The 26,976-nt window shown below is 41.0% G+C and overlaps 1 protein-coding gene across 6 annotated transcripts in view; it reads right to left on the reverse strand.

Annotated features, from left to right (window-relative positions):
* Window positions 1-367: 367 nt before the first annotated feature.
* LOC124119294 (adenosine deaminase domain-containing protein 1-like) overlaps window positions 368-26,976 on the reverse strand; it is a 129,546-nt gene continuing 102,937 nt past the window's right edge. For 4 of the 6 annotated variants that reach the window (XM_046481757.2, XM_046481758.2, XM_046481759.2 and 1 more), the window contains exons 10-12: window positions 25,508-25,690; window positions 10,134-10,371; window positions 368-8,068 (exon numbers count right to left, since the gene is read on the reverse strand). In XM_046481757.2, the coding sequence (XP_046337713.1) occupies window positions 7,822-8,068; window positions 10,134-10,371; window positions 25,508-25,690 (668 nt within the window). In that variant the 3' untranslated portion in view covers window positions 368-7,821. Of the gene's footprint in view, window positions 8,069-10,129; window positions 10,372-25,507; window positions 25,691-26,976 lie in introns of those variants that run through there. The other 2 variants (XM_048381183.1, XM_046481760.2) reach the window with 2 other exon arrangements.

A 26,976-nucleotide genomic window follows, 5' to 3' on the forward strand; every position in this document is an offset into this window, starting at 1 on the left:
GATAGGTAGTCAACAGCTTCAAGGCCACTCAACAAATTTGTGTCAGCATCGATACTCACATACTTTAAGCATAACAGACCCATGAAGATCCAGGGTAGAAGAGGTCTTCATTAACCTATGCCTGCCGTAAGAGGCGACTACGCTTGTCATAAGAGGCGTCTGATGGGATCAGGTGTCAGGCTTGCTGACTTGGTTGATGCACGTCATCGTATCCCAATTGTGTGGTATCAGTGACTGGATTGTCTGGTCCAGACTCGATTATTTACAGACCGCTGTCATATAGCTGGAATATTGCTGAGTGCCGCGTCAAACAACAAACCAACAAACCAAATTCAGCATAACAATGAGGATGAAAGTATTGGCAATATGAAACCCGTATACAATTTTAATAATATTTCTTAATTTGCAACAATCAGTGGAATAATGTTTCACAATTTTGCAACATAAAACTTAAATTCAGAACACACCAAGTTTCAACATTGTGGTTGACAAAATTGGAAATTCAACTGAACACATAAACCTTATTTCTAACAAGTACCATGGCATTTTTTAACTTTTCAAACTTAAAAACCTTACTTCTTTATTGTTAAGAAATCATATGAATATCCTCTGAAAATCTGAAATATATATACAGAAATGGCCAATGGATTCTGAAAAGAATAGGATGTCACAAATGTTGTTTCTCTCTCACCAAAATAAGGCCATTTAGAATTATTCAAAATAAAAGTCTCTAAACACATGCAGCACATGTAATGTGGAAATAGGGGCGGTCGCAGAGCCTAGTGGTTAAAACGTTCGCTCGTCACGCCGAAGACCCGGGTTCAATTCCCATTTCTGGTGTCCCTCGCCATGATATTGCTGGAATACTGCTAAAAGCGGCAAAAACCATACTCACTCACTCACTCATGTGAAAACAACATTGGTATGTTCAATAGATTTGAGAAGATGAGATTTGGTTTCAGTGCTAACGGACAGAAAATGGACAAAGACATATCATGGACATTAAATATGAACATACGTTTTGAAATAATGCTTAAAGCTTGAAACTATAATAATTGTAAGAAAACCTTTAATGATAATTATTCATATAAACCACCTGAATATCAAACCATAAATACCTGTCATACAAACCCAAACATTCAATAATTATCTCTTTTGAAACAATGTTTAATCGAGATGCCATGTAAGCTATGACTTAATTTCAGGTGGCTAGAAATCAATGCAAAAAAACTTAATACCCACATTCTAACTGTAAAAACATTTCCCTGAAGTAACGTTGTCAAAACAACTTAATTACCTCTGTATTCAATAAGTCTAAGGAGCACACCAATTTCCTTGGGCTACTACAGACTTGTTCTCGCCTCCTTCCAAGGAACATGCTCTGTCCCTAGGAAATCTATGCATGCTCACCATTGCTGTATAGACTTGTTAGCCACATATATATATGTATTTTTCATGTAAATACATCTGTGTATATTGTACTAGATGTCTCTTGTTCTACCTGGCTAAGCTACCCCCTAAGTCAGAATATGATAGATCCATAACATTATCACAGTTAGAAAAAAAAACTAGAACCATTTCTATCAAAAGAAAGAACATGTATTGGTATTGAATAGAACAAAATTCTACATGAAAATAAGGGTTTTGTACAGCCATAATGATGAAGTACTTCAACCTCTTTAACATTTAAGGATTGAATGTGTATTTTCTTCAGTTCATTGAGGTATGAATCGAAAAACAGATGTGCAAACTGTATGAATCCGCATAGCAGATTCTAACAAAAGTTTGCACATCAGTTTGCACAACAAAAACATGTTTTATCAACAATAGTTTACCGGGTAACCAAAAACAGTTGTGTATATCAAAGCAGACAAAAATGACAAGATTGATAAACATTCCAGGTGTAGGAATACATACTGAGGCGTGACATGAATAAGTTGATTGTTCAATTTATGCACATAACCTGACATGCCTACAAAGTGAATAGCCAATCAACGGAGAGTTAGATCAAAACAATGTTCATAGGACCTGTCAATCAAGACAAGAGGCAAGAAGCAGTGTAACAGTCACAGTGTCACGAGCCTGAACAAATATGTCCGGGAGAAGGCGGTGGTTTCAAATGACATGGTCAGTTACCGCTAGATTCAAACAGTTGAACCGAGTTGTTGAACCGCAGTGAGCGAGCCTGCACATTTGCTGTTTCATTCCTTCTTGGCCTTCAGTCTTAAAGGGTCGTTTGGACAATGAATATGCCTGAATTTCACTAAATGTCCTGTGCATGACGATACACGTGAGCAGAAAGGGAATTCCTTCGACTGTAATATTGGGATTCCCTGACATTCCGTAGTAACAAAAGTAGTCCATTTCAGTGGGTGTGGCTTAATTTTTTACATTTATGGTGAAATGAATGCAATAACACATGACCAATTCAGCTAATCAGAATGCAGGATTTTCAACGAACACAATGAAAATTTCATTATTTTATATTGATTCCGCAATTCCTTATTTGTCATGTAAATAATGAGGGGCAAAATTTTCCCAGAAGTAATGTGATAAATAATAAGCTGACATTCATATATTATCTCCAAGTTATGACCATAATGATCACATCACATTTAACTCTTATCAAGAGAACAAAGTCATTGATGTCCACAGCAATGGCAAATACTTGTTGTAGATAATTATATGAAACTTGTTGCCATGTAAACGTGAAAAATATTATTTTTTTTAAAATCCCAAACTATCAAAAGGCTCTAGTTCACCACTACACAATTAGGGATATAGGGAAACGAGCCATAAGGGTCAGTAGCTCACAATTTGTATTCTTAATGTTTGTGTCATCATGAAATATACTCTAAACTAGAGTATTACATGGAAAAATTGCCATCTTTTCCAGATTAGAAGAAAATTGCATGCCAAATTTCTGCTCATTCAGTTCAGAAGCTTCAAAGGTTGAAACTTTGTCAACACCCTGATACACAATGTGTTGTTGAGCACAGGACATACTTGCTTTATACAAAATTTTATAATGCAGAGGCATACATGACCATTTCAATATGGTTGCCATGTCAAAAATTGGATAAGATTTTTGTGAGCACCTTTTAGAGACAGCACAGCTGGGATTATTCATGCGAAGTTTCAGCTTCAGTTTGAGTTTATGACTTTGACAGACAGACAGCAGGCAATGTGCCAGAGCATAAGCTCAGTTGACAGAAAGTTGCAGTGCATTTGTCTAATAAAAGTGAATATTCAAAGTAGCCCCCTAAACAGAACATTCCCCTTTACAAACTGCAGTTAAGTGAGGTAAAACTCATGGCATGTTTGGACTTCCATCATATTTACTACATGTCTTGTTGTAGGTGTTTGCATTTAATTGCCATAAAAAGAAACAGCCCTGCCCACACCATTTCCTCAAAGCTTCCAGTCCAAAAAACATTACCTCCAGACCATGACCTTCATTAAGACAATTTCTTGAGTTACCCAAGTCTCAGGATTGTACAAGTAAAAGAACAACAGTAACTGGCAATGACAGAGCCATGTATCACAGTAACCTCAAAGATGTCTTTGACCTTGGATTGACATAGCAATAATATGGGAAGTGCTACGATTTGTAAAGATACATTTCCTACATAAATATCTTGCATCAAATAAGGTAACAAATATCTCAGAAACTGTAAATGATATTACCAAGTTTTATAAAAACTGGAACGCTGTCCTTGACCTTTTACTTATTTGTCAAAATCTTTTCAAAGTAGGGCCACATCCTGGAGAAGGTATATACCAAGTTGAATTATACATGCAATACTTTGAGAAAGTTAACCACAAGCAATTGAGTGAGATTTATCTAGTTCATGACTTTGACCTGATTGCATGTGCCAAAAATAATTCCTCAGGTCCATATGGAATAAGACCACTGTTGGATACTCTTATGTCAATTATCTTAGCGTCATATACACAAGAAAATATGATACAACCTCTGTTGAAAGGCAACTCACGTTTGACATGTTAGGATTTCCAAAACAACACCATGCCTCAGAAAATGACAATGACACAATCATTTTACAAAAATCTGAACGCTGGCTTTGATTCCTTTGGACTTTTTCAGAAAGTGTAACAAACGTTTTTCTCTCCCATGACCTTCACGTTTCATCTTTTAATGAAATGTGGCCCCCTAAACTTCCCTAGGGACAATTAGCAGCAGTCCACAGAAGAATAATCTCTGTATAGAAAAAAACCACAGGATGGTCAGGTGGTCAGGTTCCAACAAACAATAAAGCAGTCCCATTTCATGGGTCTCACAATGAATCTCACAACAAAATAGGCACTAAACAATGTAACAGACACAAAACTAAATACCATGTCAAGTGTGGTCACTGTTTGTTTACACAAGCTTATCTAGCAGTCATGTCAGTTGCCTCACCTTTCTGACACACCCTCCTTGGCAATCTCACTAAATGGCTTGGCCGACCCGTGTGTGAAATACGCATAGTGTTGGAAAGCGCAAATTAAATCTCCAATACTAAGTAAGTAAGTGTCTACAGACTTTGCTTTCGCCTTCCTAGAAACATGCTTGGTCTCTGGGAAGTCATTGTATATATATGCATTATAAACCTCCAGTGATGCATTACCATTGTTACAACAGGTTGTTCTTTTCTCTGAAAATCCCTCTGCCCACGGGATTCTCGAGCTGTGCGCTTTTGACTGAGAAGTTTCGAGTGCTACAATTGAAATTTCAGAATTAAAGTTATGTCAAGTAAACAAAAAAGTATCTTCATATCTGTCGGGGGCTTTTCCTTTGCCGGACTGCATTATTTTCACGGATAGCCTGCAGAGGCGGTTTATATCCTATACTTAGCTACCTATATATATAATGTTCATGTAAATAAATCTGTGTACATTGTACTAGTCGTCTCTTGTTCTACCTGGCTAAGTTACCCCTTTTCACCAGAACATGATAAGGCCATAAAATATGTCAGATCTTGGCTGACACAGAAGATCGCAACCCTAGAGTACTGGGAAAGGTTCTTCCACTGGGAGAGGTGGTATTCTCAGGAACCACGTCCTGTTGGGCCATGCCAGAGCTATGAGTATAATCACGCAGTCTGTGTCCGCTATCTTCCTTTCGTCCTCTGTCTAGGAGAGACCAAATGGGGGAATGTGTAGGCAACATCCCTTCCAAGCACATAGATAGGGTGTCTCCCTGGAGGGCTAGTTTGCCTGGTACTGATAGGATATCTCCCTGGAGGTCCAGTGGGCCTGGTACTGATGGGGGATCTCCCTGGAGGTCTAGTGGGCCTGGTACTGATAGGGTGTCTCCCTGGAGGTCCAGTGGGCCTGGTACTGATAGGGTGTCTCCCTGGAGGGCTAGTGGGCCTGGTACTGTTAGGGTATCTCCCTGGAGGGATAGTGGGCCTGGTACTCTTAGGGTGTCTCCCTGGAGGGATAGTGGGCCTGGTACTCATAGGGTGTCTTCCTGGAGGGATAGTGGGCCTGGTGCTCATAGGGTGTCTCCCTGGAGGGATAGTGGGCCTGGTACTCATAGGGTGTCTCCCTGGAGGGATAGTGGGCCTGGTGCTGATAGGGTGTCTCCCTGGAGGGATAGTGGGCCTGGTACTCATAGGGTGTCTCCCTGGAGGGATAGTGGGCCTGGTACTCATAGGGTGTCTCCCTGGAGGGATAGTGGGCCTGTCACTGATAGGGTATCTCCCTGGAGGTCCAGTGGGCCTGGTACTCATAGGGTGTCTCCCTGGAGGGCTAGTGGGCCTGGTACTGGTAGGGTGTCTCCCTGGAGGGATAGTGGGCCTGTCACTGATAGGGTATCTCCCTGGAGGTCCAGTGGGCCTGGTACTCATAGGGTGTCTCCCTGGAGGGCTAGTGGGCCTGGTACTGGTAGGGTGTCTCCCTGGAGGGCTTGTGGGCCTGTACCGATGGGCTGGTCTCGTACTGCATCTGGGGTAACGTGTCTGATTCTGCCGCAAACCAGTTGATAGGGGTACTTTTGTTTAACGTCTGCTTGTTGACAGTCAAGATAATTTAACTTGGCCCTCTCAACTATCATCTTGGTAAATTTGTGAAGAAGTTTTCTTTTCAACGTCACAAGACCACACACACTTGTTCCGAACTCTCTCTAACATCGATTGACTCATTACAGTCAGTCACATCATTCATTGATACTGCAGATGGCCTGTCTGCCTATTACCTTTCCGAAGAAATCAGTATTTCATCGTATTCTTCTGCTCAAAGCCCAGAGATTTTGAATAACTCACTGGCAAAATTTCATCAGGTCCTTTCACATTTCCTACCCGGAATTCCTTGCGGGTTGTACGTCTCCAAGTGCTATATGGAGAAGTAGTGATGCGATCACTTGCTCTGAAGATACATTTTCATGCGCCTCACTGTCGCAGTTACAATAGCACATCTATATAATTTGTCAAAAAAATGAAGAAGCACAAAAAGGTCAGGTCAGTCTGCTCTGATTCATCTTAGCCTGTTCTAAGTCATCACTGCAGTGGAGTATTTCGAATTGATATTTGTTCTTTACCCTCTGTGACGATAAGCATGTGGTGCAGAGTTTTCTCACATGACATGTAAGACAGCAATTTGCATACTTGCTTATGACATTAGTGTTTACTCACACTGCCTTACAAATGAATGATGACCCGTAGTTGACAATGACCTGCTTTTTCATAATCTTTGATTTTTCTCTATCATGATTTTTAGAGATGGTACGTCCAGAGACCATAAAATAGATGTTTATCGATTAGCGTTGACATGGATGAAGTTGTGGTTTTAGAAAAAATGATTCAGGATAAAAGTGATGGGAGAGATTGATTTTGATGAGACACACCTGAATCCCCAAGTGTCTCTCAGTGATGTTTTAGAAGCAGAAACACACACTGTATGTTAAACTCTGTGAGGGGTGTGGATCTTCAATGAGTTGATCCTTTCTGCACCCTGTGCAAAAGGGAGGAAGATTCCTTCTTTCACACTATGTTACTAACAACTTACTTACAGGAATGATCTTGCTTCTTATATTCCTGATATGCTGCAAGCTGCTCTCACCTTGTCTGTACTTGTCTTCAATATGATCTCAAGAATACATTTTGAAATAACAAAACCAAATGAGATCAAAATCATAATTGATATTGACATACAGGAAAGCAATGTTGTTTTCCCGCCCTGCGCATGTGCAATTACATTTTATGTAAAGGACAGTGTTATCCTCACAACTCTTGATATGTCTGCAATGACGAGGACGTCTGTTGAAAATTTAAGGGAATTTACAGTGCGATTGACAGACAAAGCAGGAATTTATGGCTATGATGCAATAAAGGTAGGGTATTCAAAGGAATTATGACAAAAGTATGAGACACATGGATGATGGACAGATAGAAAACAATTTGCCATGACATAAGCTCAGATGAGCTCAATTTGAGCTGAAATGGTAATAATATATTAATGCTTATCTACGTAAAGTCCAAATCTGTTTACTGAGGCATAGCCTTTGAACTACTTTTGCTGGCAATGAAATCTAAAGCCAAAGTTTCACAGAGACAGTCTGTGGTCAAGTATTTAAAATGCACAACTGCACAACAGCTGTTCTTGGTCTCTTAAATGGCTGTCATGCTTGAAGTAAAGAACATTCTGTTCAGTTGTATATCTTTATTGTTGTCACAACAATTGTGGCTATTCCATGTGTGACATAGGTTGTACGCTTGCGTTTTGACAGTAGATCTTTTACAGACTGAAATGTCTGAAATTATTTAAGGCTTGGTCGTTGCAAATGCTGGTTGAGTCTATGACGCATGAGTTAGGTGAGGGTCACTTAGAGAAGAATTCAATCTGTGCAGGTTTAGCCACCCAGCATCCTATGCCAGCCTGCACACAGTGCTCACACATCGCACATTTCGCTACCTGGTATTCACCAGCCCTTTGTTTGGCCTCATGAAAGGTAGAAACCATTAATAAATAAGGTTTCCCAGCAACTTTAGCAACTTCACGAAATCTTGCCATGAAACCAGCTTTGCACAATCTACTGGCCATTGAAGCACCTGTTTTGAATGGGGACCTGTAAAAGACAAGTACACAACATCAAGCGCTACTTCATATACACTGCAAGGTCTTATATATCTGATTTAATAATCAAATAAATCTCTAGTTAATTGGAGGTCCTCGGGCCCATCATAGTTTGAAACAAGCATAAAACCAATAAGAATTCAAGTGGGTGTGAGTTGGCCAGGTTTCAATGTGTTCCTCTAAAGGGTGTGATTTGGCCAGGTTTCTGTGTGTTCCTCTAAAGGGTTTGAGTTGGCCAGGTTTCAATGTGTTCATCTAAAGGGTTTGAGTTGGCCAGGTTCCAATATGTTCATCTAAAGGGTGTGAGTTGGCCAGGTTTCAATGTGTTCCTCTAAAGGGTGTGATTTGGCCAGGTTTCAATGTGTTCCTCTAAAGGGTGTGAGTTGGCCAGGTTTCAATGTGTTCATCTAAAGGGTTTGAGTTGGCCAGGTTCCAATATGTTCATCTAAAGGTTGTGAGTTGGCCAGGTTTCAATGTGTTCCTCTAAAGGGTGTGATTTGGCCAGGTTTCAATGTGTTCCTCAAAAGGGTTTGAGTTGGCCAGGTTTCAGTATGTTCATCTAAAGGGTTTGAGTTGGCAAGGTTCCAATATGTTTATCTAAAGGGTGTCAGCTGGCCAGGTTTCAATAAGCTCCTCAAAAGGGTTTGAGTTGGCCAGGTTTCAGTATGTTCCTCTAAAGGGTTTGAATTGGCAAGGTTGCAATATGTTCCTCAAAAGGGTGTGAGTTGGCCAGGTTTCAATATGTTCATCTAAAGGGTGTGAGTTGGCCAGGTTTCAATGTGTTCCTCAAAAGGGTGTGAGTTGGCCAGGTTTCAATGTGTTCCTCTGAAGGGTGTGAGTTGGCCAGGTTTCAATGTGTTCCTCTGAAGGGTTTGAGTTGGCAAGGTTTCTATGTGTTCCTCTAAAGGGTGTGAGTTGGCCAGGTTCCAATGTGTTCATCTAAAGGATGTGAGTTGGCCAGGCTCCTTTGTGTTCCTCTAAAGGGTGTGAGTTGGCCAGGTTCCAATGTGTTCCTCAAAAGGGTGTGAGTTGGCCAGGTTTCTGTGTGTTCCTCTAAAGGGTGTGAGTTGGCCAGGTTGCAATGTGTTCATCTAAAGGGTGTGAGTTGGCCAGGCTCCTTTGTGTTCCTCTAAAGGGTGTGAGTTGGCCAGGTTTCAATGTGTTCCTCTAAAGGGTGTGAGTTGGCCAGGTTTCAATGTGTTCATCTAAAAGGTGTGAGTTGGCCAGGTTCCAATGTGTTCATCTAAAGGGTTTGAGTTGGCCAGGCTCCTTTGTGTTCCTCTAAAGGGTGTGAGTTGGCCAGGTTCCAATGTGTTCATCTAAAGGGTGTGAGTTGGCCAGGCTCCTTTGTGTTCATCTAAAGGGTGTGAGTTGGCCAGGTTCCAATGTGTTCATCTAAAGGGTGTGAGTTGGCCAGGTTCCTTTGTGTTCATCTAAAGGGTGTGAGTTGGCCAGGTTCCAATGTGTTCTTCTAAAGGGTGTGAGTTGGCCAGGCTCCTTTGTGTTCCTCTAAAGGGTGTGAGTTGGCCAGGTTCCAATGTGTTCATCTAAAGGGTGTGAGTTGGCCAGGCTCCTTTGTGTTCATCTAAAGGGTGTGAGTTGGCCAGGTTGCAATGTGTTCATCTAAAGGGTGTGAGTTGGCAAGGTTTCTATGTGTTCCTCTAAAGGGTGTGAGTTGGCCAGGTTCCAATGTGTTCATCTAAAGGGTGTGAGTTGTCCTGGTTCCTTTGTGTTCATCTAAAGGGTGTGAGTTGGCCAGGTTCCAATGTGTTCATCTAAAGGGTGTGAGTTGGCCAGGCTCCTATATGTTCCTCTGAAGGGTGTCAGCTGGCCAGGTTCCAATGTGTTCATCTAAATTTGATTAGGCTGATTAAATTTGCTATATTTTTCCTCAATTGTTAATTAACTGGTCAGTATGATGCTATTTTCTTTCTTATGTTCCTAACTATCACACCCTTTGAATTATGACAAAGAAACATATATCCATAGCAGGTACACAAAGAAGGATTTGTATTTAAATAGTTGGCAAATGAAAATGTTACTGTTATTGTACCAACATTGGAGTGGTTTTCCCTGTGAAGCCATCTGTGACCTCCACTTTGTCATCTCCCTCTGACCAGTTGACACTGAGTGAGGTAGCATGTTGTCCATCAGGGTAGTGGTGAGTGAAGGATAGGGAGACATGATGAAGGCGGGGATGGTTGATGTGATATGTCGGCGGCAAACTCTCGCTTAACACATCATATACACGGCAACACACCGCACGGGAAAAGTGGCCATGGTCAAACTTTGAGCCTATGTCAAGAAAACATAAGTTTACAATTAGAGAAAAATGCTTGTTTGGGCAACCCATCTGGCCCTGCAAAATAGCTCTCAATGAAAAAAGTTATTTGCCAACATCAATTGTTTTTAAGCTCTGTTGTGTCACATCTGAGGCTCATCTTTGAGCACTTATCCCACTCCCAATTTTTGCTGGTAGTGCCATGACTCATGGTGAAAAGACCACCAGCCCCAATTTTCTAAAACAGTACGGTGAGACTCCCTTCAAATGATAAATTATGTTCATCCCGATACTTATATATAATCATCTATCAACATGAACTATCAATAAACCGTGAGAGACTGTAGAAGTACAGTCAAGTCTCGTTAATCCGACACTCGGTAATCCTACAATCGGTTTTATCTGACACAAATGATGGGAACCGATTTAATCAGTGCTATTTAGACCCGTTAATCCGACAGTCTCCCACTCCGACTCCGACACACCTAATTTGCAACGAATCGCTGAAATCACTCATTAATCAGTCATGTTAATCCGTCACAGTGATCAGCGTACTCCGTGGTCATCTGCCCGCGAGTACACAGCCCCATGTTTTGATGCGAATAAACAAAACAGGATTAATAACGTGCCTAGATTACCTCAATCTCATTAAAATCAGATACAAGTTCTCGCTACCGCTGAGGACATCCCATTACAGGTCACATCAGAACGACCTTTGACCGAACAATGAAATTACTAACAGGAAATCATTAGCCCTTAAGAAAGCAGCTTTCTTAAGCATCGCAAAACTAGTTTCAAATTAGCGACTTAAAAATCGGTCAATTTTGAATCAGTCATACAGTCCGTAACAGTAGGTTTGTTTTAGAGGTTGCATGATTAGAAAACATATTCTGCTGACAATGTAACACAACAATATGAATATTTCATTTTCCCTTTTCCTACGTGTTCGTATTGTTATCTATCGTGTAGTTGTCCAATTTTCGATAATGAACGTTTATACTACCTAATTTTGTTTATCCGACATACTCGTTAATCCGACAATCATATGCAACCAACAATGTCGGATTAACAGGACTTGACTGTATATTGTCAATACGGGATCATTCCATGTTGGATTGCCATGGAATAACATTAAGGCAAGTACACTACGCAAACAATATATTGGTTCAATATCAAAGAAAAGTGTTACTGTGAATACAAGTTAGTGCAACAGGTTTGTGATTGTTTCTGGATCCAAACTTCTTTCTGAATTCAACTGTAAACTATGTAAGAAATTGAACTTATGTCCAGGTCAATATATGTATAAAGCTTTTGATAATGGACATCATGTTAACTTTCATAAACTTCTCATCAGTTATAATGGAAGTTGCTTTTACAAATTACTTTTGATATTTCTATCATGGACTGTTATGCGATGAACAAAACCCTTCCAAATGGCGTGCTGGTTTTCTTGGGGAATTAGTCAGCAAAGAGCTGGAGTCACAGGAGACTAATCACAATTTTATTTACAAGAACAATTAACAATGAACAATTTACAATTTATACTTAGAAAATAACTGAGGGTGCCACAGAGAGTCGGTACAACACTCTGGGCTGTGGGAGAGAGGTCTGCTTGGTAAGAGAGTCAAACCCCTTCTCTGCTAAAACTTTGCTACAGTATGTATTTAACAAAAATTAGAACAATAAAATGGAATATGATTGGTTGATACACGATGGGTTGTGCCCTATGCTAAATGAATGGCTAGACAGAGGGGAATACTTAATCCTGTTAATCCTGTTGGACAGGCACTAATCTTGTTGACATATTTACTGGATGCTTTGAAAGAGATTATGGTGTCACTATAGACGAGCTTGTATGGGGGCTAATCCTTAATGTCCTATAGATGAGCTTGTATGGGGGCTAATCCTTAATGCACTATAGACGAGCTTGTATGGGGGCTAATCCTTAATGAGTCTAAATTGAAGTAATTGCTGAATGTTATTCTAATATAGGTGATGACAGATTTACTTAAATAAAATAGTTCAAGGTAATCTATAAGACTATGTAGACATATCTTTTGTCTGGGAGATGGGATCTTGATACCTTAGGCTAGCATTTATCTAAAAGCTTCGAATCAATTAAACTATGTAGACGTAACTCTTGTTTTATTGAATAGTATGTCTAGGAGATGCGCTCCCATTACCTTAGGCTAGCATCTGTCTAAAAAGCTATAACTGAAACTACTGATATATCGGACCAATGTTCCCTAGAAAATGGCACTCCACAGGGCAGTATCCTCAGCCCCACCCTCTTCAATATAATGATAAACGATCTATTCGAGGGCCTATCCCCTAAAGTAAACACATCAAAATTCGCGGATGATGGAGCCATCTGGATCCTCACTAAAAGGATGAAAATGGTCCAAAATTTACTCCAAAAATCTCTTAATAAAATACAACAATGGGCTGACAAATGGGGCTTCTCCCTTAACTCAGAAAAAACAACAGGAATAGTATTCAAACATAAAAACATGAAACCCGCCTCCCCAATCCTCCAGCTAAACAATCAAACAATCAAATTTCAAAAACAAACCAAATTCTTAGGACTTATTTTCGATGAACATCTCACCTGGGATGCTCACATCCAAAACCTAACAACTAAATGCAGTAAAGACCTAAACACCCTAAGATGCCTAACTGGCTCTAACTGGGGAGCATCCAAAGATACCCCTCTCTCTCAATACATATCACTAATTAGATCAAAACTAGACTACGGCTGCACCATATACAACACCCTAAACAACTCTCTATCTAAAAAACTTGACTCAATACAATATCAGGCACTCAAACTAATTACACGCACCCAACATGGCACCTCCTACACCTCACTTCAGGCCTTAACAGGAGAAATGCCACTAAGTCTACGCAGGGAACAGCTAAGCTTAAATTTCTGGGCCGCGTCCCAATCAAACCCTCTCATCCAAAACTTAATAAACCAAAACATCAGCCCCAAAAACCAAGCTCTAGCTTGTAAACACCCCTTACTTACCCCAATATCCCAAAGAATAACAAACTACCTAAATGAACACCAAATTAAAAATCTTAAACAAAACTGCAAACAATCAAATATCTTCACCCCTAAACTTAAAATACCCAAAATAGACACAACACTAGCTAGCCAAATAAATAAACAAACCGACCCAAACATAGCTAAAACTACCACACTAGCATAAAATTGGCCAAATTGGTGTCACATTTACACGGACGGATCCTCAGATCCGACCTCCAAACACACAGGTTTCAGAGTCCATACCACACAACCAACTAAAACCACACAATCCTTCCGACTCCCAAACAACCAATCAATATTCACGGCAGAACTAATGGGCATGGCCTCAGCCCTCCATAATCAAGAATCCAAAAACCACCAAAAAAATCCTAATACTTACCGACTCGCTCAGTGGACTGCAAGCCCTCCAAAACAAAAATACCAAAAACCGACCTAAATTAATAAATCAAATACTTAAAAGCTCCAACGACCTAACTAAGGCAGGCAAACAAATAACCTTCTTGTGGATACCCGCCCACGTAGGAATATACGGTAATGAAAACGCCGATAAAGCAGCTAGACTATCCCTCAAAATCCCAGAAATAAGCTTAAACTTACCCATCTCAAAATCAGAAATTAAAAGTGTAAACATTACTAAACAAGCAAAAAATCACAAAAAAATGGCATAACCTATATCTAAATTCAAATAGCCAAATCAAAAAAGTGCTCAGCAAACCACTAACCAAACCAAAAATTCTCCATCCATCCAAAAAAATCGACAGAGTAATCACTAAACTCCAAACAGGACACACCAACCTAAATAACCACCTAAAAAAACACACTACAGGTAACTGCCCACACTGCAAACAACCAGAAACCCCAGAACACGCACTCATCCACTGCATACACTACCTAACACATCGAACCGCATTACAAACCACCCTCAATCTAAACAAGGCTCTCACTCTAGAAGCAATACTAAACCCACAAAATAAACTAGAAAACTTCAAGGCCTTAGGCGTATTCTTAATAAAAACGGAACTAATAAAACGCATCTAAAAACACAATAACCTACCAAATCAAAATCACATAAACAAACAAACATCCACCATACCCAGCTCCCTTAGTTCTCCTCCCCAACCCCATCGGCATCTATTCCAAATCTCAAAATTCCCAAATTCTATATAAGCAACCACTAAAACACCCCTACTGGATTGCCAAACAACTTTTCCCCCTTTTCGGAAACACATTAAATGGCTTGGCCGGGCCCGTGTGCGAAATACGCTGCAGTCGGAAAGCGCACGTAAAATCTACAATATATTAAGTAAGTAAGTAACTACTGATATTTTATATATGCATTTTACCTGATGATAAGTATTACTTGCTAAACTATTTTATGAAATGATGTACAAATATTACACCATGGTAACTCATAAAAGCACTTGATGTGGATCTAATTATTATAGGATAACTTAGTATAAATGTTACACCATGATATTTCATTCTTTATATTGTAATTCTACTGCTAATACTACACATACCCTTCCTCCATCATGTACAGAGGTCATGTACAGACCTTTTTTAACCCCTTGGTCACAGGGACATAAATGTCCCTCCTCTACAACCCTCACTTTGAAGTCGAATAAAATTCAAAATACATAACCCACACCCACTTCACAGTTTTGAATAAGGTGGGAAATTCCCTGTTTTGTGATATCATCCACTGGCATTTAAGGCCAAGCAAAAGTACTGAAAATGACCCCTGAAAATAAGGTACATCGTAAATGTTGCCATTTTTTACACATTACTAAATCAACACTCACGGCGTTATTTACAGCATGTTTCGAAATCTAAATTTCGGATATTTACTCGGAGAAATGAATTTCAAAAATAGCATATTAGTGATCATGGGAATCTGGTTTTTATCAAATCATCAATGATCATTCTAAAAAGTCGCCGATAACCATAGAATCATTTCGAATGTTTTGGAAAATGTGCAAACACGAATGCCGAAATGAACTTTCCGTCATATTGGATAGTGTTTACAAAATCATGTTTCACGTACAACAGTTGTGAGACGCTTGTAACATCACGTATATTTCAAACTTAGCTGCGATACAAACATCCTTGAATTCCTCATACATTTGAGAATCAAATGACTAATGGTCTTTGTCACCAATACAAAGTGCCTTGATGAAATCAAGCAAAATAAGTTAGGTGTGAAAACGAACGCTGTGCTCGAAAAACTGCACTTGTTTGAAATGTAAACAAAGCAAAATTCAGATTTTACACAGTGTAGCATTTTCTCCTATTTCGAACTATCCATTTGTCTATTCGTTCATTGTATCATGCTGTTTACAGTTTCAGTTATGATGTAGATTTTGCATATCTTTTATACATTTTTTCACACAATTAATTTCACTTTGGATATTTGTCAATGTTCAAAATGATATCATACGGAAATATAGGCCACAACATGTATGAACCAACCTTTGATAATCTCCTGTTTGTTTGAACATTGTTTACATAAGAATTGATAGGTTTATAGCATCAAATACCATATGTCTTTCCTTTTGACAAGTGGTACAAGATGAAGTGTAAATGTAACTGCAGCATGTACGTATTTCTTGGGATGTGTAATAGTCAATATTATAAGTTCATATAACCAATGCCCATGAATAGCCGTTTCATTTTTTTTATAACTAAAACTGAATATATTACTTTAACAAAATGAATAATATGTTTCGTTAAAATATATGCACACATTTCTGAAAGAATTGTCTTGGTCTTGGAATTGTTTTTTTATGTCGTTTGATACACAGAACAGTGAGATCTAACGATTCGCCAGGTGAGCGTTAGTCACAAACAATTATTCCTCTCGTTTTGCATTATATAATCAATAGGTTCATTCTTTTTTCAATATTGTGATCACAGGATATTAAACTGTTTACTTTATTTCTCCAGGAATAGTAAAAATTATATTGTTTCAACCTTATATAATTATCCTGATAATTCTTTATCAATAGAGCTTTCTTCGCATCTTATATTGTTTAATTCTGAGACGAGATGAAGGGAAATAATAACATAATAATGAACAAATATATGTCCAATATTGAATATAATTTTGGTTGTTTTGAAATATTCTTTTGGGTATTTCATTACGTAAATTGATGCCAAACAGGTGCGTGTCTTGTCCAATTAAGATACACGATAAACTACCTAATTGTTTATATATTCAAGACATTATTTACTTGGTGAAAGCAGTCATTTTATGTTGTGTTGAAAAAACGTCAAATTCCGTTTTGCACATCGAAATTTTCAATACCATGTACAAAAATTAGGGGAGATATATATTAATCAAAACACCAGTTTTGTTGCACTTTAAACAGAAACTACCAAAACGAATCTACACATGTAGAAAGAACTGACAATTGCTCCAGAAGATGTCATTAAAGTGTCTCTTCACACATCTTCATTGGAACAAATTAAATGAAAATTAACCAATATTGTTCCAGATGTTACTTAGAGTCTCTCATGTCACACAATAACTGGAACACTTTAACTGAATATGCACTTGCATTAATGATTAAAGATAACTGGATATGCACCTGCTTATGTCTGAATAAGGAACCAATAACAAGATCAAAACTATCAATCAATGATGGTTCACTTAGGCGACAAATAGTGTGAAATACATCACATTCTCATTACAGTTCATTACTCAGCAGCAATCTTTAGATTAAGTCTGGAAGAACGATGAAATTCTGGTGCACCACAAGAATCTGACTGAGTAGGAGATAGTGTCTCTGGTAGGACCTGCTATGGCACGGGCCTTGTAGAAGTAACTTCATCATGCAGTTGAGGGGTACCCGGAAGTACTGGAATGGTGCCAAGTTCAGGCAACATAGGTAACTTGTTGGGTAGAACTGATTGTTCATGCGTTGATGGAACTGATTTATCATGTTGGCTTTCATGCGTCAGAACATGGCGCAAACGCAGGTGATCAATATGGCGCTTGACAACACCACCATTGTCAAGGCGAACATGGAACGACACTGGACCGGTTCTCTCTGTTATGATTCCTGACAACCATTTGTCACCAGGACGAAAGTTTAACACATACACAAGATCTCCAACTTGCAAGTGACGGTCCTTTGCATGTGCATCATGTACTGACTTTTGCTGTTCTTGTTTGTTCCTAACTTTACAGCTCATATCTGGATGAAGAAGATTGAGATGAGACTTCGGTCTTCTTCGAAGAAGTAATTCTGCTGGAGATAACCCCGTTGTAGTCTGCGGGGTAAGTCTGTATCTGAACAAATACCCTGCAAGTGTTGTGTCCAATGTGCCCCCAGTCATACGTTTAATGCCAGATTTAAAGGTTTGTACAGCTCTTTCTGCTAACCCATTAGAGGCAGGGTGATACGGTGCCACACATGTATGAGTGATGCCATTACGTTTCATAAAGACGGAGAATTCCTCACTTGTAAAACAAGTGCAAACATATGTCTGAGACAATCAATTGTAGCAGTGGATGTGGCACTGTTCACTGGAAACACTTCCAACCATTTAGAATGTGCGTCAATACACACAAGGAACATTTTACCCAGGAAAGGGTCCGGCATAGTCTAAATGCAAATGACTCCATGGATGTTCAGGCCATTCCCAAAAGTGAAGCGAAGCCTCGGCTTGTACTGGCGAGACTGTTGACACACAGAACAGGTTTTCACCTTAAGTTCCAATTCATCATCCATCTTTGGCCACCATACGAATACACGAGCTACAGACTTCATGCACGAGATACCTGGATAAGCTTCATGCAACATATTCACAAGAATCTCTCGACCTTGTGGTGGCACAACAATACGATTGCCCCACAAAACACAGCCATCAAGGACACTCAATTCATGTTTCCTTTTCACAAAAGGACTGAAAGAATCCTCTAGATTTATGCTTGGCCATCCAGAAAGAAGGAAATTTCTCACTCTGGAAAGGGTTGGATCTCTGTCTGTCCATTGTTTAATTTGCCATGATTTCACAGGAGAAGCATCCATTGATTCCAGTAAGAGGATTGTGTCCCCTGGTAGAGGTGGATTTGGTGGTGTGTATGGTAAGGGAAGACGACTCATGCAGTCGGCATTCGCAAGGGAAGTACCTTTTCTGTACTCAATTGTATAGTTATTTGCAGAGAGGGTTAATGCCCAACGTTGAATTCTGCTCGATGCCATCTGTGAAATACCCTTGTCCCGACTGAAGATGCTCTCGAGGGGTTTGTGATCTGACAACAGAGAAAAGGAATGCCCGTAGATATACTGATGGAACTTCTTAGTTCCGAATATAATTGCTAGAGCTTCACGATCCAATTGAGAATAAATTTTTTCTGCTTGTGACAGAGACCTGGATGCGAATGCTATTGGTTTCTCTACACCACCATCAGACTGATGTGAGAGGACGGCGCCTACCCCATGAGGAGATGCATCACACACCAATACAAGTTTCTTATGGGGATCATAATGCGTCAAGAGATCACAAGAAGACAAATGTCCTTTCATCATGTTAAAAGCTTTTTCCTGTTGAGCTCCCCATGACCATGTAACTTCTTTCCTGAGAAGCCGATGCAAGGGCGCCAAGGTAGTGGCGAGATTAGGCAAGAAACGCTGATATACTGCACGAGTACAAGGAAGGATTTAAGTTCAGCAACAATGCGTGGAGCTGGAGCCGACACTATAGCCTTCAGCTTTTCGTCAAGGGGATGCAAACCCTGGGCATCTATTTTGTGACCCAAATACTCTACTGAGCCGACCATGAATTTACACTTCTGTGCGTTCAATCTGAGACCAGCTTTGCTAAGTCTGGATAGGACTTCCTTCATGTTTTCCAAATGTTCCTGTTCAGAGGCCCCGCTGACAAGAATATCATCCAAGTAGACACAGACATGGGGAATGTCTTTGAGCAAGCACTCCATAGTTTGCTGGAATATGGCTGGAGCTGCCGATATGCCATAGGGTAAGCGCTGGTACTGATAGAGGCCAAGATGAGTGTTTATAGTCGTCAGTCGACTCCTCGTCAAGGGTTAACTGTTGGTCTCCATAGTTACCTTTTTTCCATTAACTAACACTTCAATGAGATAGGGCTCCACTCTGTGTCGCTTACCACTCAATCCGTTTTGAGCATGTTGAGTTTCTACCTTAAAAAGTCCATATTCATTGTTCTCGTCTTCCTGAGATACATCGTCAATACGATTAGCATGATTAGTGGAAGATCTGTTGTCCTTGTAATGGGTACCACGACCATGACCACGGCCCCTGTCGCGACCACGACCATGGCTGTGACCACGACCTGAAGATCTATCATTCATGGCGCTTCGAGAGCGACAAGCACGCTGGATATGACCAACCTTATTACAGTTGTTACACACAGCGTTTTTGTAATAGCACTGACTACTGACATGATTTGAGCCCCCACAGCGATCACACTTCCTGCCTGCATTATTTCTCCAGTTTTCCTCTATAATCTTGTGCACTGGCCTTGGCATCTGATCTCCCCCTTTAATATCATGCACTTCCTTAGCAGCCATTTCCATTCCGAAACACAAGGAGTAAGCCTTAGCAAAGTCCAATGTTTTCTCAGTTAACAGTCTTTTTTGCATTGCTTCATTGTTGATACCACACACTAGACGATCCCTTAACTGAGTCTCTAAATCAGTGTATTCACATGTCGATGCCAAACGACGTAACTCAGCCACATATGCCAATACATTTTCATTAGCTGTCTATCACGCATATTGTACCTCCTCCTTCTCATCATAACAGTGGGTTTCGGGTGTAAATGTAACTTCATCAGCTGTACTAACGCATCATAAGAATGATCGCCAGGTTTCTGTGGCGTAGACAAGTTCCGTATTAACTTGTATGACTTCGCACCGATCACACTCAGTAGAATAGCACGCTTCCTACCCTGATCTGTAATTTCGTTTGCTGCGAAATAATGTCCAAGTCTCTCGACATATTCATTCCAGTCATCAGTCTGAGAATCATATTCATCTATTTTGCCGAAGGTAGCCATGTTGTTTTGAATACCCGGCGAACGCACGTGGTCTGACCAAGATCGTTGTTACTACTCGCCGGCACGACAAACGCACTAAATTGACCTCGTCGCCAATATATGTGGTAACCCCAGACTACAAACAGTCATATCATCAACAAGACAACCCAGTATTAGAGGGATAATCAAGATGTACATTTACTCTTCTTGAGTGTTTACATTCATGGAGGAAGCAGCCAGATCAAGGTTCCCAGAATTCCCTTTTAAGGGAGCAGTTCTTATGCTTAAGTGGAGTGAGTGTGAGTGAGTTGGGTTTAACGCCGCTTTTAACAGTATTCCAGTCATATCACGGCGTGTCAGCTTAATGTGGGAGGAAAGCCCGAAGTGATGCAGGTCTTAGACGTTTACCACTTCGGTGAAACCCACGAGCACGGGTATGGTGCTGACAAACCTAGAAACATAATCGGGGCGAACCGGGATTCGAACCCACAATCATAGATTTCTGGCGTGCCCAAGGGACACAACTCTGCACAGCGAATCGCGGCGCCTTAGACGACTGGGCCACCCGTGCCCCCGCTTAAGTGAAAATCTCGGGGAGTGGCTTATTGTTTTAAACTGTTACTCTATGACAGTGTGGCAGCACTGTACAGGAACAAAGCCACCGTAGAAGGTGTCGCAGCACTGTACAGCAACAAAGCCACCGTAGAAGGTGTCGCAGCACTGTACAGCCTCAAAGCCACTGTAGAAGGTGTGGCAGCACTGTACAGCAACAAAGCCACCGTAGATGTGTGGCAGCATTGTACAGCAACAAAGCCACTGTAGAAGGTGTGGCAGCACTGTACAGCCTCAAAGCCACCGTAGAAGGTGTGGCAGCACTGTACAGCAACAAAGCCACCGTAGAAGGTGTGGCAGCACTGTACAGCCTCAAAGCCACTGTAGAAGGTGTGGCAGCACTGTACAGCAACAAAGCCATTGTAGAATGTGTCGCAGCACTGTACAGCAACAAAGCCACCGTAGAAGGTGTGGCAGCACTGTACAGCCTCAAAGCCACTGTAGAAGGTGTGGCAGCACTGTACAGCAACAAAGCCACCGTAGAAGGTGTGGCAGCACTGTACAGCAACAAAGCCACTGTAGAATGTGTGGCAGCACCGTACAGCCTCAAAGCCACCGTAGAAGGTGTGGCAGCACTGTACAGCAAAAAAGCCACCGTAGAAGGTGTGGCAGCACTGTACAGCATCAAAGCCACCGTAGAAGGTGTGGCAGCACTGTACAGCCTCAAAGCCACTGTAGAAGGTGTGGCAGCACTGTAGAGCAACAAAGCCACTGTAGAAGGTGTGGCAGCACTGTACAGCAACAAAGCCACTGTAGAAGGTGTGGCAGCACTGTACAGCAACAAAGCCACCGTAGAAGGTGTTGCAGCATTGTACAGCAACAAAGCCACTGTAGAAGGTGTGGCAGCACTGTACAGCAACAAAGTCACTGTAGAAGGTGTGGCAGCACTATACAGCAACAAAGCCACCGTAGAAGGTGTGGCAGCATTGTACAGCAAAAAAGCCACTGTCAAAAGTGTGGCAGCCCTGTACAGCAACAAAACCACTGTTGAAGGTGTCGCAGCACTGTCACAGCACTGGTCGGTGGAGCTATTGTTAATGCTCTAGCTTTTTCGGGGAGTAATTTTTTATTCTCTTCTATGTGAGGAGAGGAGCATAAACAACACATTTAAGCATTAGAACAACTCGAAACAGTCCAATCACAATGGACCAGGAAAAGAATGCAGAGGCTTGATTTTATCAATGAAGAACTTCGTAAACAAAATCATTCTATTCAAACGTTTAAGGATTTTGAAACAGCCATGCCTGAATACTTCCTTGTTTACGGGAAGACACTTGATCCAAATGGCACAAAGCCAACACTCACTCAGTTTTATACACCATCAGAAGAAAAGAAAGACCGCGAGATAGAGTTAATAGTGCTGGGATTGTCAACCGTGGCTATTCTTAGCTATGCTATTAATAGCAGCGATGCCTCAGCTTGGTCTAATTTGCATTTAGACAAATGATACGATAGTTGTATAACAACCATGATGTTAAACCGGTGTCGATTTACGCTCATTGGGAAGCCACTAAACTGTGCCAAGAGGTGTGTCGGTCTATACTGCGGTTTTCATTCTTAATCCCTTAGGCAGGGAAATATTAACTACATATGTTCTGTATGCAGGATAGGGGTCAAAGGTCATTACTGTTTATGCAAGATGTAAGGGGCCGACAAACCAGATTATTTACGCTAGGAAGAGGGATTACATCAATGAGAGGAATAGGTTGGGGAGAATCCGTGTTTACTGAATAATAATCAACCAGTTGTTGATAATAATAATCAACCAGTTGAGTTAAGATTTGAACCCACAGCCAGTTTTGGCAAATATCTAAGAGTTTGGAAGATGGATATTAATTCCAAAATAGATGTTAATGATGTTAAACCCATCGTATCTAGCAAAATTAATGAGTAGTAATCCGTTAGATGATTTAAATTGTATAAAATACTAGCTAGCGGTTAAAATTTCATTGATAGCCTGTGTTTATATATGTGACCTAGTGCATTAGCTACTTCTGTTGTATCTTTTGAGGTTAATGGCTCAGCCTCCTTGTAGCAACTAGCCACATATACTCACAGGCAAAAGTGGTTTTAAGCAAATAGGTAACAAACATGGAACCATAAATTGATACGAGTTTTAGCATGTAGTGAAGCCTGATGGTGTTATTAATATTTTTGGTTGCATTTTGGAAGCCCCATCGCCAAAACGCACCATTTCAATGAATATGTGAGTATCATGCACCAATTTCCTGCGAAATCGAAAATGCACGAACTGTCACGAACTGTAGTGGGTATAAAACTGTGGCCGATTCTTGGACCTACCACTCCTTGGTCAACAATTCTACGCCTAACTCAAATTCAGAGAAACCAGGCTATCGGACGTTTGGAAGCTAGAGAGTCTGTCCAAGATGTTGCCCGTCATTTCAACGTTAACATAACCACAATTTACCGTCTCCTGCATCGATACAATGCTACACAGACCACAGATGACCTTCCTCGGAGCGGTCGTCCTAGGGTCACCACACCTCGACAAGATCAGCAGATTACCTGTCAACACCAGTGAAATCTGTTCCTAACTGCAAGTGAAAGTGCTCGACAGACCATAGAAACACATAATTGACACATTAGACGGGACACAGTGATCCAACGTCTCCGTTCCAACAACCTCAGATGTCGCCGACCAGCACGTCGTCCTGTTCTCCAACCACGGCATCGACAAGCATGACTTCAGTGTGCACAGGGTCATCACAATTGGCGTCATCGTGAGTGGAGGCGTGTCATCTTCTCTAATGAAAGTCGCTTTTGTGTCTCCCATGCAGACGGAAGAGTCAGAATTTGGCGGCGGCGTGGTGATCGTTTTGCTGACAGAAACGTTGTGGAAAGGGATCCATGGGGTGGACCTAGCGTCATGGTATGGGCAGGGATTGGACTTAATGCGAGACTTGGACCCATGTGCTTTTTGAATGCTGGTCAAGGTCGGGGACATGGCGTCACTGCTCAGCAGTATATCGACCAAGTGATCAGACCCCACGTTGTTCCATTTATTGCACAACATCAACAACACATTTTCCAGCAGGACAACGCTCGTCCCCATGTTTCCAGAGCTACCATGGCCTTTCTGCAACAACACAACATCCGTGTTCTACCGTGGCCGGCCCTCAGCCCTGATCTGAACCCTATCGAACACTTGTGGGATGAGGTTCAAAGGCGTCTGCACAATGTGCGCCCAGTCCCTACAACTGCCGATGTACTATGCACAGGTGCTCTGGATGTGTGCAGGAGGATCCCTAGGGCCTGATCCACTCAATGTACAGGAGATGTGTGGCAGTGATCAATGCTAATGGTGGTCACACCAGGTATTGACTGACATTTTGGGTATTGACCCGAAACTGTGTAAGCCCTTAACATTTGAAAAAAACAATTATGTCATCTGCCTTTTAATCCATTAAACTGTCTTCAGTCAAATTTTTGTCAATCTTGCCGTATTAGTATTTCTTGTCTTTACTGTTGAAAATAAAAAACATGTATACTGCATACTTGACTTGCGTTTCTTTTGCATGTGAGTATACTACGGTTAAAGTGTATTTATACATTTTGCGTCTTACCTTATTATGAGGAAGAAACAAGAGGTGAGCCTGATGAACTTCTTTGTTGTTAGAATATGAAACTTCTTCCTCAGTATATAACATGGGGCTGGTAAGTATATTTGACATATTGCTTGTTTCCTTAACAAACCCTTGGCAACATCTTTAGATACCTTAGCTGCTGCAGCTAGTTTTTGTATTGCCCCTATACCTTTCCAATATCCTCAGTAAATAGTAAATTTAGTAAATTTTATCCATTATTAATTAATATTAATCTTTCTTTAAAACAATCAATGACGATCATTGGATCGCATTGTGGCGTTTGTATAATAAATTACCTCTGTAGTAGAATTATTGGGGAATGAATCTGGCCTAGGTTGCAGTGAGCCAGAACTGTCATTCCCTATACTACTTCTTTTATCAATTTGTGTGAATTATATGCTCATATGGACCATTTGACAGTTGACAGTTGCAAGTGATCTTCTGTAACATGTTGAATGAAAATGTTCACCTTCCATACAAAAGGGTCCTTCATCACGTTGAATACCTACTATTCAAAGTTTCAATAGACCGGCATCCTTATGGAGGCTGTGGAAATTGCATGATAAGGCACAACATTCATCCGACACACATAGAGACACACAGCAGTGTTCGGGGGCCATGATGTCATAGTACAACAGCATGTGGGTAAAGCCTCGTTTTGGATTTCGGCTGTTTGACTGATAATGGTCAAGCCTACAGAATGAGATACATGTATGGTCAATGAATATTTGGCAGGACTACGTTGCATATCAAAATAAAGAAACTAGGCAACACACATAGAAATTCTTCAGTAGAACTATTACTTACTGGTTGACATAAGATGAGCAAGAGTGGGGTTTAAGTTGCCGGTTGTTGACATACCTACTATGATTGAAGAAAGGTAGACAGGTTGTAGGAAGTGAGAGAACAGTGCTCCCTGTAGTCCCAGGATGTTCCAGCGGAGCAGCTTGTCACTACAGGACATGACCACGATGTCCTCACCGCCCTCAATGTCAGCCAGGGTCTGACATGGCTGCTGGTCTTCAGCAACAGGCAGCACAACACCTGCACAACAACAATTCCATCAACAGGTAGCACAACACCCGCAAAACAACTCCATCAGCGGGCAACACAACACCTGCACAACAACAAAAACTCCATCAACAGGTTGCACAACACCTGCATAACAACAACTAACTCCATCAACAGGTTGCACAACACCTGGATAACAACTAACTCCATCAACAGGTAGCACAACACCTGCATAACAACAACTAACTCTATCAACAGGTTGCACAACACCTGCATAACAACAACTAACTCCATCAACAGGTAGCACAACACCTGCATAACGACAACTAACTCTATCAACAGGTTGCACAACACCTGCATAACAACAACTAACTCCATCAACAGGTTGCACAACACCTGCATAACAACAACTAACTCCATCAACAGGTTGCACAACACCTGCATAACAACACTTAACTCCATCAACAGGTAGCACAACACCTGCACAACAACAAAAACTCCATCAACAGGTAGCACAACACCTGCATAACAACAACTAACTCTATCAGTTTCCATTGAAAATGTGCTAGATTCTTATCATTACGGTGCAAACTTTATGGGGTTGTGAATTATACTGAACAACAAAAGTTCCTGTGACATTGATTTAATGCAAAGTTATGTATTTTACCAAATCTGAAACATTTTTGGTTTGCAACATATAAAAGATTCCTGTTAGTGTTCAAATGGTTTAATTTGCCATACTGACTTCGGAAAATGCGTGATTTAATAAAAAAACGAACATGCCAAAATGTCAATTTACAAATCAATAGCGTGCGTGTCCACCTCTGGTTGCGATCTTCATCTCAGGGAATGGACCACGCGTCGCACAAAGTCCTGTGGAATATCTGTCCATATCTGCTGGAGCATGTTTCAAAGTTCCTGGAGTGGCTGGGGAACATGTGGTTGACGTCGAAGGCGCCGATCCATCTCATCCCACATGTGCTCGATTAGTGAGAGATCAGGGGAGCGAGCCGGCCAGATGACATTAACGTTGTTTTGTTGAAGAGAATCCGAACAAGTCAAGCAATATGAGGCCGGGCATTGTCATGTTGAAAGGTAATGCCTGGGCCATGACGACGCAAAAACGGTAGAACAGGGCCGATGATCTTGTCGCGGTAGTGCTGTCCGTTGAGATTTCCCTCTACAACCATCAAACGGGTCCCCTGTCTTGCTGTAATCCCACCCAATACCATAACGCTGCTGCCCCCGAACCGATCTTCTTCCATGACACAATGATTGATGTAACGTTCACCTCGACATTGGTACACTCGAATCCGTCC

The sequence above is a fragment of the Haliotis rufescens genome, unplaced genomic scaffold (genome assembly GCF_023055435.1).
Source record: "Haliotis rufescens isolate VD_foot unplaced genomic scaffold, xgHalRufe1.0.p SCAF_36, whole genome shotgun sequence".
Taxonomy (NCBI): Eukaryota; Metazoa; Mollusca; class Gastropoda; order Lepetellida; family Haliotidae; genus Haliotis; species Haliotis rufescens.